At 34.9% G+C, this 14423-nt stretch overlaps 1 protein-coding gene across 4 annotated transcripts; it reads right to left on the bottom strand.

Annotated features, from left to right (window-relative positions):
• Positions 1 to 667: 667 nt before the first annotated feature.
• LOC113725607 (leucine-rich repeat receptor protein kinase HPCA1-like) lies at positions 668 to 9246 on the bottom strand. 4 transcript variants are annotated; one of them, XM_072074599.1, is made up of 20 exons: positions 8901 to 9246; positions 7665 to 7791; positions 7474 to 7545; positions 7302 to 7376; positions 7116 to 7187; positions 6846 to 7013; positions 6689 to 6763; positions 6518 to 6589; positions 6326 to 6397; positions 6156 to 6224; positions 5989 to 6063; positions 5827 to 5898; positions 5584 to 5718; positions 5014 to 5486; positions 4780 to 4929; positions 4565 to 4704; positions 4268 to 4487; positions 1774 to 2009; positions 1191 to 1633; positions 668 to 1000 (listed from the first exon to the last, which is right to left on the bottom strand). In XM_072074599.1, the coding sequence occupies exons 1-20, from the start codon at positions 8983 to 8985 to the stop codon at positions 994 to 996; spliced, it is 2838 nt and encodes a 945-aa protein (XP_071930700.1). In that variant the 5' UTR covers positions 8986 to 9246; the 3' UTR covers positions 668 to 993. The 4 variants fall into 4 exon arrangements, with proteins under 4 accessions (XP_071930700.1, XP_071930697.1, XP_071930683.1 ...); XM_072074596.1 differs by having other exon boundaries at positions 668 to 1006; positions 8901 to 9245; XM_072074582.1 differs by having other exon boundaries at positions 668 to 1006; positions 1222 to 1633; positions 8901 to 9245.
• Between the last annotated feature and the right edge of the window lie 5177 nt (positions 9247 to 14423).

The raw sequence follows: 14423 nt of genomic DNA, 5'->3' as shown, positions 1-14423 counted from the left end.
AATGAATAATAGCCCGCACAAATTTTGGTACATGATGACTCATGACTCCCTTTTATGTGTTAGTTGGGGGGCCAAGTGACCATTGGGTGCGTTTCTTGTTCCATTTCCCAAACTTGCGCCTCTTACCTCTTATGTATATGCGTTGCAATAATTCAAAGACACCCAATCATCAAACAAGTACATATGCTCAATCTAAGTTAATATAATAAAATACGTTTTCCATAACAATTAGCGAACAAAATCTTTTGCTAAGACGTTTTAAAAATTATAGAGATACGAAGGAATTTCAGCAATTGCAGTCTTAGGTTAAATACACAAAACTCAGGCTATATATGTCGAACCGCTACAAATTTGGTGCCGCTAGAAACTACACTCGAAGTACTAAATATCTCCAGAAGACATCATTCAGCGTTTCAAGCTGTAAAGTGCTTTAAATTAGACCTCAATTCAAGGTATTTCCAGGACTGTTCTGCGCAGGTTGCAGTTTTCAGTCAATTTCGTGCAATGACTGGTGCTGACAGGAGGTGAATCAGAGCTTGAATTTATGGTATTTGAAAGATCTATGAGTCTAGTTTCCATTGCAGCTGACGGCACTTAATTTGGACTTTTCTACACCAAGTTATGATCAATTTTTTAAGGCTGCGCAAAGGTGACTGATAGCTACGGATTTGGTGAAACTCAAGGTGTTCTAGGTATTTAACATTATGAAATCTTCATAATTTCGCATATACAGTATGTGTATATCAGGTACCTGGTTACAAGCTAGCAACAACATACATAGAAAATTATCCAACAAAACTACTTTGTATCTGTCCAATCTCATTTCCGGCAACCTGCAATTACTATATTCAAGAAAACCATCCAGATTCTACAGCATTATCTTTAATTTTCAACTCATGAAACTTAAGAAGAGTTGGCTCTGTACCTCAGAGTCGACTGAAATCGGTAGATGGCAAGCTCTCTCCACTGTTCTCCAAGTCCTCTCGTATCTCCTTATTTCCTGATGCTTCAGACAAGAATGAAAGAATCATAAGGGAGTTTGGCGGTGGAATGAGATAGACATAGGCATTTTCCTTTTTGGCCCTCATGTTCTTGTTATAATTATAAAATTTCCCCACTTAAAAGTGATTTTCTAATTCGGCCTCACAACTTTAGACATTTGGGTATTACAGCTGTCGTTAACATCCTACCTAGGCATCACATCATAGGGGTGTTTAGCACCTTTTGTCATGCCAAAAACTGTGGCAGAGGATGTGCTGATAGAGGATGCTGATGTTGAGTTTGTATCAAGTCCATCATTCTGCAGAATAATTGTTTCGAGTTCTTTCACCAGTTCACTCATTGTTGGACGATCTGCTGCTGATTCTTCCACACATTGCATTGCCAAATCTACAAATCTCACGAAGCCTACCAGATTGGTCGCGTTTCGAATTGCTGGATCCATCATGTTCCCTAGTCCATAGCATTCTTCATCATTCTTGTCCATCGCCATTCTCACTTCGTGGACAATGTGCTTCCCCTTCTCAATAGGCAGTTTAGCTGTTACCAGCTCAAGCATAACCACACCAAAGCTATACACATCACTTTTGTTTGTCAATTTTTGGGTCATGTAATATTCAGGATCAATATAACCCTGCACCCGTATAAACGATTATCGTTAATTGCTCACGATGGCAAAAGAGACAAAGAAAGGACCTTTGATGATGTATCTAAACATGGACATGATTAGGAGTTTTTATGGGATCAGGTAGCTAAAGAGACATCAAAACTCACCGGTGTGCCTTTAACTTGAGTAGATACATGGCCATTGGAACTGTCAGAACCAAGCTTGGACAAGCCAAAATCTGCAACCCTAGCTGTTAGATTTTCATCCAAGAGAATATTCCTGGTGTTGATATCTCTGTGGATTATAGGAGGGATGGCAAGCTCATGCAAGTAAGTCAATCCTCTAGCTGAACCAAGTGCAGCTCGAAGTCTCATTTTCCAGTCTAGATAAATTCCACTCTTCCCTGAAATCATTTATAATGTAAATAAAAATGCATCAAATTCTGCAAGCTGCCAAGTTAGGCATGTCTGAGACAGAAGTTTTTCTTAGTGGTCATTTCCTGATATGGGGTTAAAATTCTCAAAATTTCCTGATTTACGTATTAAGGGTTGATTTCAATGGTAACTAAGTCAATTTCTTTCGGTTTAAGATTAAAAGAAGGAAAATTGGGAAAATATCTTCATTATTTCGCACTTTAGCTATAGGTTTACACTAAGATAAAGTACAATGAAACATTCAAAATGGTAATTAATCTATTCGATCCTTATCTAATCTCTAGTTGATAAAAAGTTTAAATTCAAAAATAGATCAACTCGCTCCAACACTCCCCCTCAAATTGGTGTATAGATATCATACATGCTCAACTTGCTAAATGAGTTGTAGAAGTTTTTAATTGGCACAGCTTTGTGAGTACATTAGTCAGTTGATCTTCAGACTTGGCAAACGGAAACAGTGTCACCTTATCTTTAAGATTTTGTCTAATGAAGTGCTGATCAACCTTTACATGTTTAGTTGGTCATGTTAAACTAGATTCTGAGAAATGTCAATGGTTGTTTTGTTATCATGAAACAAATCTATTTCAGAAGTTTGAGCATGCCGTATACCAGTAAGCAGCTTCTTAAGCCAAAGAAGTTTACGCACCCCTTTGGTCATCCCTCTGAACTTAGCTTCTACACTAGATAAATCCACCACCTTCTGTCTCTTACTTCTCCATGTAACTAAATTGTCACCCATTAAGGTAAAGTAGTCTGAAGTGGATTTTTGATCAGTATGGTCTCCCGACCAATTGGCATTGTATTGCTTTCAATTTTGAGATGATTATTCTTAGAAAATAGAAGTCCTTTCCCAGATGAACCCTTTAAATATTGAATGATCCTGATCATAGTTTTCATATGCCTACCACTAAGAGAATGCATGAATCAGCTGACAATACTAACATATGTTATACTGTTGGATAAGTATGTGATAGATAAATTAGCCTACCAACTAATATTTAATATCTTTCTTTGTCAGTCAGCATTTGATCAAGATAATCTCTGAGTTTGTAGTTCTAGATAATCGACGTGTCTACTAAGTTGCAATCTAGTAGTCCTACAAAAGATCGAGTACAAACTTCCATTGAGATAGGAAGAAGCTCTGCTTTGATCTTGCCATTTTAATGCCTACAAATATTTGACTTTCCAAACTCTAAATTTCAAACTCAGCTAATAATTTGTCTTGTAGCTTAGAAATCTCCTTTATGTCATTACCTGTGATAATCATGTTATCGACATAGATAATCGGTGCTGTCTCTTTCTCAAGCCTATGTTTCAAAAATAAGGTGTGGCATACATTACTCTATGAAAATCGTATTTTATTATAGCCAAAGTAAATTGGCCAAATCAAGTACACAGTGACTATTTAAGTCCTCAAAGCTCTATGCAATCGGCACATAATGTTTGTCTTTAGAGTTGTGGAATACTTAGGTGAAATATCCATATACACATCTTTCTTAAAATCACTATGTAAAAATGAATATTTTACATTGAACTGATGAAACGGCCAATCTAGATAGGCTGCGAGGGACAATAAAACTCTAATGGTGTCCAATTTTGCCACTGGTAAGAAAGTTTCTTGAATCAATGCCATATGTCTATATGTACCGCCTTCACCACAAGTCGCACCTTATATCAGTCGATTAATCCATCAGCTTTGTACTTGATTAAGAATACTCATTTGCACCTCACAATCTTATTTCCTTTTGGTAGTGAAACAAAGGTCATGTGTCATTTTTTTTTCACAATGCTGACATCTCATTTTCTATAGTTTGGGTCCAATTTGGATTTATGAAAGCGGCATACACTATTTGGAATATAAGCTAATGACACACTTTGTACAAAGATATCCAGAGGTTCAGACATCCTATGAGTTGAAATATAATTTAGGAAGAAGGTGTAGAAATGTTGAGGCATGCAAGTGAGTGATTAGATTTTGTAAAAACCTGATCAAGTTACCAGAATTAAAAGTAAAAAAAAAGAATGCAGTCAACATAGTCTGTTTCAAGTGAGTGAATCCCAGTGATAATGCTTCAGTCAATATAGTCTGTTTCAAGTGCAGGCATGCATTGAACAAAAAAACCATTTGGTTGTTTATCTTCTACATCTTGTATCCGTGCCATCGAGGAAAATTTCAGTCAGTAATCTTCCTGCGTAGTATAATCTGGTGACATGAAAGCAAACGTACCTGATAAACTCTCCCTCAGAGTTCCGTTAGGCATAAACTCATATACCAACATCTGTTCACCTTGTTCAAAACAGAATCCAACCAAGCCAACGAGGTTCTTGTGATGAACTCGTGACAGCAACTCAATTTCAGTTTTGAATTCATGTCCACCTTGCTTGGAGCCTTGTTGTGATCTTTTGATAGCAACAAATAGTCCACTTGGGAGCATCCCTCTATAGACCTAAGAATCCAGAAATGCAACTGAGTTGAAACTGAAGAAAATTTTTAGATGCAAAATCAAAATATATGACAGCATACCTTGCCATAGCCACCAGAACCGATCTCATTTTTCTCAGAAAAGTTATTAGTTGATTTCTTCAGCTCATCGTAAGAAAACCAACGAGCTCCTTTTAGTTGTGGTGCTCCCCCACTGTTTTTGCGACTTGGAGCCCAAGATGCTGGTCAACATGTTTCAGTTATAGCACATTCATAAACATAATAAAGAGTAATAAGCTGTAGCAAACAGGTCATACCAAATGGTTTACTTAATTCAACAGCTCTTTCAGCCCGTCTCTTTTGGCGGACAGCATAGATGCCTAGGCAAATGAGCAACAATCCCAGAATGACGCTGCAAGCAGCTATCGCTGTAACAATTGTTTTGCTTATGGCATTTCTACGTTCAGCTGCAACACCTCTTTTGTTAGTAGTTTGTTCATTCATGAATTCAAAAACAAATGACAGTTAGACAAATTATTAGCCTCTTATACCACCGAAAGTGTAAGGAAATGGCCTGAAGTAGTAGGACCCAAATTGCTCTGGAGGCATGAAAATGTAATAATTTAAAGCAAACCCCATCCTCTGGACCTCTGACCTATTGAAATACTCTCCTACGGATGGAAAAAATGCCAAATGCACCTGAAGCAAGTCGTCAACATTGAAGAAGGGGTTCTGCAGAGAAACTGAGCCAGGAGTAAGGTTTAACTTCGTCCACAGGCTCATTTCCAACTGCCAAAATAGAGTATGATTAGACAACTCCCTGAAGGATGGTGCTCTGAAGTACATTATTCCCTCATATGGATGAGCACATTCACAACTCTGTGGACTGAGTTTCTTATCAGCGGGGCAGGATTTGCTTGCACAATTAGCCAGGCTCGTAGAATAGGGTGGAAGTGGTTGCTTATCCTCACAGTAACTGGTCTTTGCAAGAAATTCGCTGCAGACTGGGTTTCCTGCTAGCAATCTGTTTTAACATGGATCGCAGACATGAACGCTAGTTGGACAAAAAGATGGAAAGTTGTTTCTTGGCATAAAAAAAGGTTAATATAATATTGTCTCACATCGGTGTATTGTCATAACCAGAACCAAGAGCAGCTGAGGTTATTTCATTGTTCTCCAAATCAACAACTTTAAGTTGCTGACCAATGGCGCTGCCCATACCCGGTGTCTCGTTAAATGCATTGTTTCTCAGTTTGCTGTAAAAGTGTTGACATGAAATGAATCGGTATAATCGTATTACCTTTATCTTTTAAAAGATAAAATAATATGCTTTTACTGGTCAAAGCGTGCTGATTCAAACATACACTTGTTGAATTTGGGGTAAAGCGAAGAGTTTCTGAGGCACTGTTCCCTCAAGTGATCCGTATTCAGCAACCCTGACAGAATTGCAACTTTGAAGCATAAGATAGATCCATGAACAGAATAATTCTTCTTAAGCTTCTCATTAGTATCTTAATAATACTCACAAGGTTGTTAGTGACCGTAATATACCGAACCAGTCTGGAGCTTGCGATTTTTGAAAAGAGTTGTTGCTCAAGTCCCTGTGAAGAGAAACAAAAGCATAGAGTTCACCTTCCAAACAAAAATCGGGAGCATAAAATTTGATTGTGGAAATTATTCAACGATCACTTACACGTAGTTGAGGCCTTTCATTCCGGTCAAGTCTGGAAATGGACCTGATAACTGATTATGTTCTAGGTGCCTAGACGAAAACGAAAGTATGAAAGAAGGCATTTCAATTTAGCATCCAATGGTAAAATTGAAGAAAAAATAATGCTTCTCCAAATTTCGAGAAGAACCAACAATTCCATCAAATTTGTGAGATTGTGGAAGCTTAATGGGACATTGCCAATCAGGGCATTTCGATCTAGCCTCCTGTTCTCCGTTACAGGATTTACACCAGAAAATAGTTAGAATGAGAGGCCAAAAAAAAAAAAGAAGAAAACTCAGTCCATCCAAAAGGAAGATCGAATGAAACAGTTTGAGAATACTCACAGAACCTCAAGTGTCTGAACATATCCTAATGTTGAGGGGATTCCCCCGGTCAAGTTGTTACCATTAAACAGTCTGCCATAAAGAATGACAAACAATAAGAAGAAGAAGAAGAAAAAGGAAAAAGGTCATAAATCAGACCTGAATACTGATTGTATCCAATGGTAAACTTACACATGTATAAGTACCATTTCTGAGCTGAAAAGTGTGCCTGGAATTTGGCCAGAAAGCTGGTTATTGTTGAAATGGCTGCAAAGATATAAAGATCAAACTCTTATCCCTGAAGAAAATTGGACAGGAATGACTGAGTTAAAAAGGGAATTGTACTCACAAGTGTTTTGCCTTTTTTAGGAGGTCCAATCCTGGTGTTTCAGTCAGAGATGATGAAATAGGTATTGATCCTGTCAACTGATTATCTGCTATATCAAGACAGGATAAGTTGGAAAGCTTTCCCAGCGATGGTGGTATCTCTCCAGTGAAGTTATTTAAGTTAAGTGCCCTGTCATGGAAGATGAAGCAGAGATTTAATTGAGATCAGCAAATCCTCATATAAGTCCATGTATAATGCCATGTTTTCGTGCTGTTGTCTCAAGATACTTACAGGAAGGACAATTGTGCAAGATTCCCTAGTTCACTTGGTATATTTCCATTGAAGCTACATCCAGTGAGGATTCTGAGCAACATAGGCGAAAATATTGATTAAAAAAAATACTTCCTTCATAAATATGTTCCTGGAAATAGTTTCCAGGGATCAAAATTTGATGTAGGATTTTGTCAGATCGATTACAATATACTCAAATTTTGCAAGTCTCCTATTCGTGGAGAGAGTGGACCAGTGAGACCTCGGTTGAATGACAGATCCCTGAAACAATATTTAGAAACGTGAATTGAATGAATGCAAAGTTAAAAACTTTGTAAAATTTTGTGCTTGACCAGCTGAAATAGCGAGAGAAACTTACATGGACGTCAATTCAGTGAGTCCTCCAATATCACCACTGAGTTTACCTGATAGTCCCATAGCTGATAATCTCCTGAAGTATCAATGCACAGTGTGAGGCTACAGGCATAGATTTTTCAGGCTATCAAGAGACCTCAAAGGGAATACCATCATGAATTCGTGATAGCCTGAAAGAGTAGACGAACTACTTACAAATCAGTGACTCTTGAGTTGTTGTTACAGGAGACTCCTTCCCAAGGAAATCCACAAGGATCATCTGACTTGCCCCAACTTGGTGGTGTGTTTTGCCACTGATCTTTCAAAGACAGAAGAACAGTAACTGCAAGAATTTGAATACACTTGAGATAAATAAAAAAGAAGAAGAATCTGTATCCACTTAAGATCAAAAGGACTTTGCAAGCATAGAAACTACGTAATCAAAGAGATGGTACATTTATGAGACTCCATTAACGAAGAGTACATACTAGCAAGAATTAATAGGCTGCCAAAAATTGGATCTGTTTGGGCCAACTGGATGGGGGAAAAACTGGCAGAAAATTAAGTGATGAAAAACTTCAAATTGTCTTTACATAGGTTACTGGAGCAGGAAAGGTGAAAAAATGAGGTTCCTACGATGCCTTTTTTCATTTTCCCTTTTTGGCATAAAGTTGTGGCCTGGTAGTTCTTTCATTCATTGGTTTCATTACCATTAGCTTAATCTCAAAGTAATCCAGAGACAACTATTTACCATGATCATGGAATTCCAGAGTTGATTCATTAGTTCCGGACTTTAGTTGGAACTCTAAGGTCAACCTTTTCTCAACTTTGTGGTTTATACTGTCACTAAAGTACTCATGCGATAAGCAACAAAGAAGCAAAAATCAAGGAACATGATTTCTCTTTCCCTACGCCCCAACTCAACCATTTTTCTTGATCCAATCTAAGAAATGGAAAGCATAGAATATGTAGCTAATAACTCTTTCCTACTTTCCCTCCCCCCTTTCCCAAACTGAAAAAAACTCTTTTCATACATATAGACCATAATCCCATAAGAATAGCTACATATGATGCTGTCATGTGTTTCAAAGACCCTGGCTGATTCAAAGCTTGAAAATTTTTTATCCAACTCGGCTAAATGCATCTTCCTGCCCAAATTTGAACTTCAAGAAAACTAATAATTTATTTGTTTATAAACTCTACTACAAGCTAGTAGTTGTGTTCTTGATATATATTATAGTTCAAATCGATGTTAAATGTAAAAGCTACAAAATGACATTTTTCATGAAGAATGAATGAGGCTAGTCCACTACACCAACAAAAGTATTGGATTTGGACGCAGAGTGTATCAATAAAGCAGTCCAACCAAAAGTGCAATCCGATGTAATCAAATTGGATAAGAAATGCTGTGATATTCTCTGAAAAGCATGCAACACGAGACTAGTACATTACCATCGTGAGGATCCGTGTTGGAGAAGATCCCACGACATCCTGCAGTCATCACTAAAAACAAGAGGAGGAGCCGAAGGGCTGCCATTGCTGCACTCCCTCCTTCAATTCTCTCCAAACTAGCTATTCTTCAATTAAATGACCCTCTACTTCAATCCTCGTTAACTCAACTTCATGCAGAACATGGCTTAGGAAAATGAGCAAGAGTCGCTATTTTTCTTGAATCTGATCTCTCTCGAGTTGTGGTAGTATTCTTGTGGATGCTTGGTTGTTTCTTGACAACTGTGCTAGAGATTTCTGCCGACCTGGAGCGTTTAAGCACGCACCCTCTTCTTCAGGTGGGGTGAAGTGTGAAGGCGAACAACAAAGATGATGACTTAATTAGTCCAATAACCATCAGCTCATCAGAAATACTAAAGGGTAGAAAAAAAATGTTAGCCCGTAATTTGGAGAAGGTTGTAAAAAGTTTCTCTTAGATGTAGATCAAGGTAATAGTGAAAGTATGTGAAAAAAGAGAAAAGTGAAAATTTTGACCATAAATGTTTAATTCTACTATTTATTATTATGCATGAGAGCTCAAAATTGAAAGCAGTGTGTGGAATTAATCATCAGCCAACATTGTAATTTTAATGGCCTGTCCTTGAGAAAATGATTTACCATGTAAGGTCCAGTCCTTGAGAAAATAATTAATCATCAGCTAACGTTGTAATTTTAATGGCCAAAACTCGTAAAACTAGTCAGCTTTTGTCATTTAAAAGAATCTTTTTTGTAACCATAAATTGGCACAACTTGTAAACATATTCTGAGTTTTAAAAAAGAATAAAAAAAAAACTGGACCATTAAGAAGCCATTATTTATCGTCGAATGGCCGAACTAATGAACTGTGGTAACCTAACATCTTGTAAAGGTGCTCTTTGGTTAATCAAATTAGTATTGTCAAATCTTTGTATTTTGTCAGCTAAACTAATAATATATATTGTCGTTACCTGACGAGCAGTTAGTAGTTACCATACCAAAGCAGGATCCTACCTGAAAACATGTACTCAGAAATAATCAAAGCATTGGCCTAGGCCTTGTCAATGCATCTTTTAGATAAGATTTCAATAACACATGTTGTCACTTTTTTTAGTAAAATTTACTGCATCATTCCCAAATCCTATTAACTTTCAAGCAAAACTTACTATTCTTATATATATAAAAAAACTTAATACATTTTCAAGGGAAATTTATGGCTTCATTAGTAAAATCTTACATTTCTTAATGCAAAATGTCCCATTTTTTTTTTTATGTAAAATTTACGATTCTTTTATTGAGACTAATGCTTTTTCAAGGACTTTTTAGTACTTTCTTATGACCTAATAAACTTTTGATAAAATTTATTATTCCGTTAGTGATATTTACAATCATCCTTTTTCAAGCACTTTTAATACCTTTTTTTCAACATAATCCTACTGAGCAAAAATATACAGCGTCCTTAGAAAAAATTATAACTTTATTTATAAATAATTATATTTTTCCTGAATGGGTTTTTATGATTTGTGCGATGAAGTAGATAAGTTTTGCTTTTAGAAAGATGTGGTAAGTTTTGCTAAAATTTAACAAGACTTTTTAATCAAGGAACATGAACTGTATATTTTATAAGAGACTTAATAAAATTTTATATACTACAAAGTTTGTTTTTTTAAGTTTTGCTACAAAGTTAGTAAAATATTCAATAGATTACAAACTTTGCTTAAAAAATGCTAAGAATGGTAAATGAAGTAAAATGTTTTATTTGAAGTAGAATTTATTGTAAAAAGAATGATTAGTTATGCTTGAAAGTTGGTAAGGTTCGTCAACAATGTAATAAGTTTTGCTTAAAAAATTATAAGTTTTACCAATTGTCACATAGAAAAGTACTAATTGGTAAAATTTGCTAAATGTTTATTCGGTTTAAAAAGTGCTAAAAGTCCTTGAAGGAGTTGTAACTTTCACTAAACGGATGGTATTATTTACTTAAAAACTGGTATGTTTTCATAGAAAAGGGGTATTCTAATGATTACTATTTTCACTTAAACACCCCTTTATTTGGTAGTATTATGCCAAGCATTTATTAATTTAACTTTACTATTTTAACAATTACTTGTGCAAAAAAATTTGAAAAAAAAGGAAATTATTAAGAAAAGTCTACTAAAATAATAATTTTTTGCCTTTAATTCCCTTCTCCCCCTCCCAATCTTCCTATGGCAACCTGATATCAAATTTTAATTGTCATTCAAATAATTATTTATGCCACCAAAATTAGAAGGTAATAAATCTGAATTCATAGAAATGCCTACTAAAACCATTAGTTTTGTATTCAAATATCTGTCTTCTCTGCCTTCTTTGATCTACCTATACCAATCTTATATTAAATTTTCTTTGTTATTCCAATAACTATTTAGGGAAAAATCTACATGAACCAAAAATAAAATAATCACTATTCTGACAATTGCTTTAGCACTTAACACCCTCTCCCCTTTAAAAAAAATCATTTTAAGTCTTTCTCATGCAAATCTTATCTTAAAATCAATTTGGCAGAAAATTAAAAAATAAGACAACACAAAAATGTAAAACTGGAAGAAAAATATATCTATTTTCCTTTAAAAGATTATGTTACGAGTATTTATTTTTTATATAGGGGTCAAATTCTTACAAAAAAATATGACTCAAGGGAAGGCTAGTGATTTTTTTATAATTTAGAAGTGTTATGTGATATTAGCATAAAGCTCAGGGGAGGTTTCCAAAAGTATTCCTAAATAAAGGTAAGATTTAATAATCAAGTCATAAGCTCTGCCTCCAAAAAGTAGTAAGTTTTGTGTAGAAAATGATAAGTTTTGCTTGAAAGATGGTAAGATTTGTTAATGATTTAGTAAACTTTACGAAAATTATGGTAACATTTGTTAACAAAATCATACATTTTGCTTGAAAAAAGTAGTAAGATTTGCATTAAAAATGGTAAGTTTTTTCTTTTTGAAAACTTACCATTTAGTGAATTTTACTAAAAAAAAGTGGTAAGATTTGCTAATAAAAACATATGTTTTACTTGAAAAATTAGCAAGTTTTATACAGAAAATGGTAAGTTTCAAAGAAAAAGTGGCAATTTTTGTTAAAATTTTAATAAAATTTGTTATTTAAAGAGTAAGTTACCTAAATTATTGAAATTTACTTGTTTTAAACATAAACTTAATATTAGTAGTACTAAATTTACCACACAATTTAGTCCATAGTAAAACTTGTAATAGTAGGTTGAAGCCTAAATGTGGCATCACATTAGTCACTCATTTGTGAGTTATGGTGACGTTTTGGCGTTACTACAGCACAGTTTGATTTCCATGATGTCAATTCATCACCATGGCCATTTCGCCCTCAACCATCTATTTCCTCCATCGTCTAGTGATTCAGGACATCTCTCTTTTTCAAGGAGGCGGCGGGGATTCAACTTCTCCTAGGGATAGGGTACTACGAAAGGAAGTTAATCATGGATTATCAATACAATAAGTCTAAAAGTGATTCTTCCTAGATCGATGCCCAAGTGGTCAATGGGGACGGACTGTAAATCCATAACAATATCTGAGCTATCAAATCAATTCGTCGTCGAAACTGGAATAGTATAACATAGGAAGTTCTTTTATCCATAACCAAATTCCAACTAGTATTCCTGACCCAATCCATAATTCCTTTATTCGGTTCCGTTTTTTTTTCCATAACCTACCCTCTGCCTTTCGTGTACAGTAATCTGATCAAGTATCATCAGATCGCCCTTCCATTTTCATTAGTAAAGACTGCGATTTGATTTCAAATGTTGTTTTTATTCTTAAAAATCACTGCTTAGGTTGGTGATAAAAAATTGAAGAGGATCACTGACATAATTTTCATTTTTATAACTTTCAAAATCCAAAACCAAACTAGGATACTTACCCTATTTCACATTTCTGAACAATTTCTTTCTATCCACGTACCTTGAATCAATTACAAACTAGCAAGACACCAAAATCACTTTAAACCGTAAAAAAAAGCAAGCAAGCATTAGACTGTTAATTAGATTCCTCATTTTTCCTTGATTACTTTTTTTTGTTAATAAAAAAGAAGTCAATATTATTAATAAACTAGTTGGAAATCATCCAACATGATTTGCTTAACAAAATAATCTGCAGCAATGGCAGAAAATATATTGAACATGTCACAAATATATTTGATTTGAAAAATATTAGATTTAACAGAGTCACGAAATATAAAAGGTTACACTGTAAATCACAAATTATCAAATCTAACCCAATTGATTACTTTTTAATACACACACACACACACACACACACACACATTACATTCACTTTATTTTGTGCACAAATGGACTAGTCCATTTTGGATGGCTGCTACCGGCATGCTACAGAATTCCTATCCAACCATCCCATTCATGAGCAAAGGCTAAATTGCAACGAAACCTAAATCCTTTCAAAAGTCTTGGCGTCTTTATGAATTATTAGTAATCGTCATTAAGGCTTGAAAGGACGTATAACGCCGTATAATGTTAAGAAACTTCAATTAGATCCTATCCTTTTTCCCCCACCATAAATGCCTTTTGGAATATAAAATTTACTTCTTACAGTCAAGGGACCAAGTGGCCTGCCCATTTTAGTCCTTTTGGATTAATAGCCTCTGTCGTTAATGAGTATTATCCAGCTGTTGAGCCTTTCATACGTTCATATATATCTTGAATTGACTTATTTTTTTTGTTCTAAACAATAAATTGGAAAAATAAATAATACTAAAGAGATGAAGAAAGTCAATAATTATTCTGTCAAAATTACTTATTCTTGCGTTTATTGGATCATGAAGCGTTTCATGATTACTTTTGGTATCTGCAGTTTGTGGTAAATTACGTTTCATTGTGTGGTTATTCTTGACCTACCCTCTCTAATATCTTAACAGTCTTTGCATATTGAAACAGAAATCTCAATCTTACTTTCTATTTAGTCAGTACCATTGATAGTTTAGTCAGCTATTTATACTTCGTGTGATTTGATAAATTTGAACATATTATTAGTAGACTCTAATTTGATGAAAATTTTACATTGGAAAAGAAGTAGATGTACATTATATGGACACCCTACATCCTACCTAGAAAACGGACACAAAGAAAACTAAAAGTAACTACAGAAAAGATTTTAGTGCTGAAAGGTAGAGTTTCTTTAGAAATTAAAGTGCAGGTGACAAAGAAAATAATATTATTAAACAATGGATGCAGATAAAAGTATGTTTTGCCTACTAATTTTGTATAAATTCGTACCATCATAATAAAAATTACCAGTTACCTGTTGTACGTGAACAATTAAACTTGTCTCAATCTTTGCTTGACTCTTCAACCAATGGAGGAGTCGTTCTTTTCTTTCAAAAACAATGGCAGTCAAATTCAGTCATCCGTACTTTCTTGAATATTGACGAAGCTATAATGACTTAAATTTCTTGCTGAATATTTTGGCAATCGATCCATGATAAAGTTAAGAA

This window comes from Coffea arabica, chromosome 1c, assembly GCF_036785885.1.
Source record: "Coffea arabica cultivar ET-39 chromosome 1c, Coffea Arabica ET-39 HiFi, whole genome shotgun sequence".
NCBI lineage: Eukaryota > Viridiplantae > Streptophyta > Magnoliopsida > Gentianales > Rubiaceae > Coffea > Coffea arabica.
Note: the sequence above shows the minus strand (reverse complement) of the source record. Positions and strands in the feature narration are given on the sequence as shown.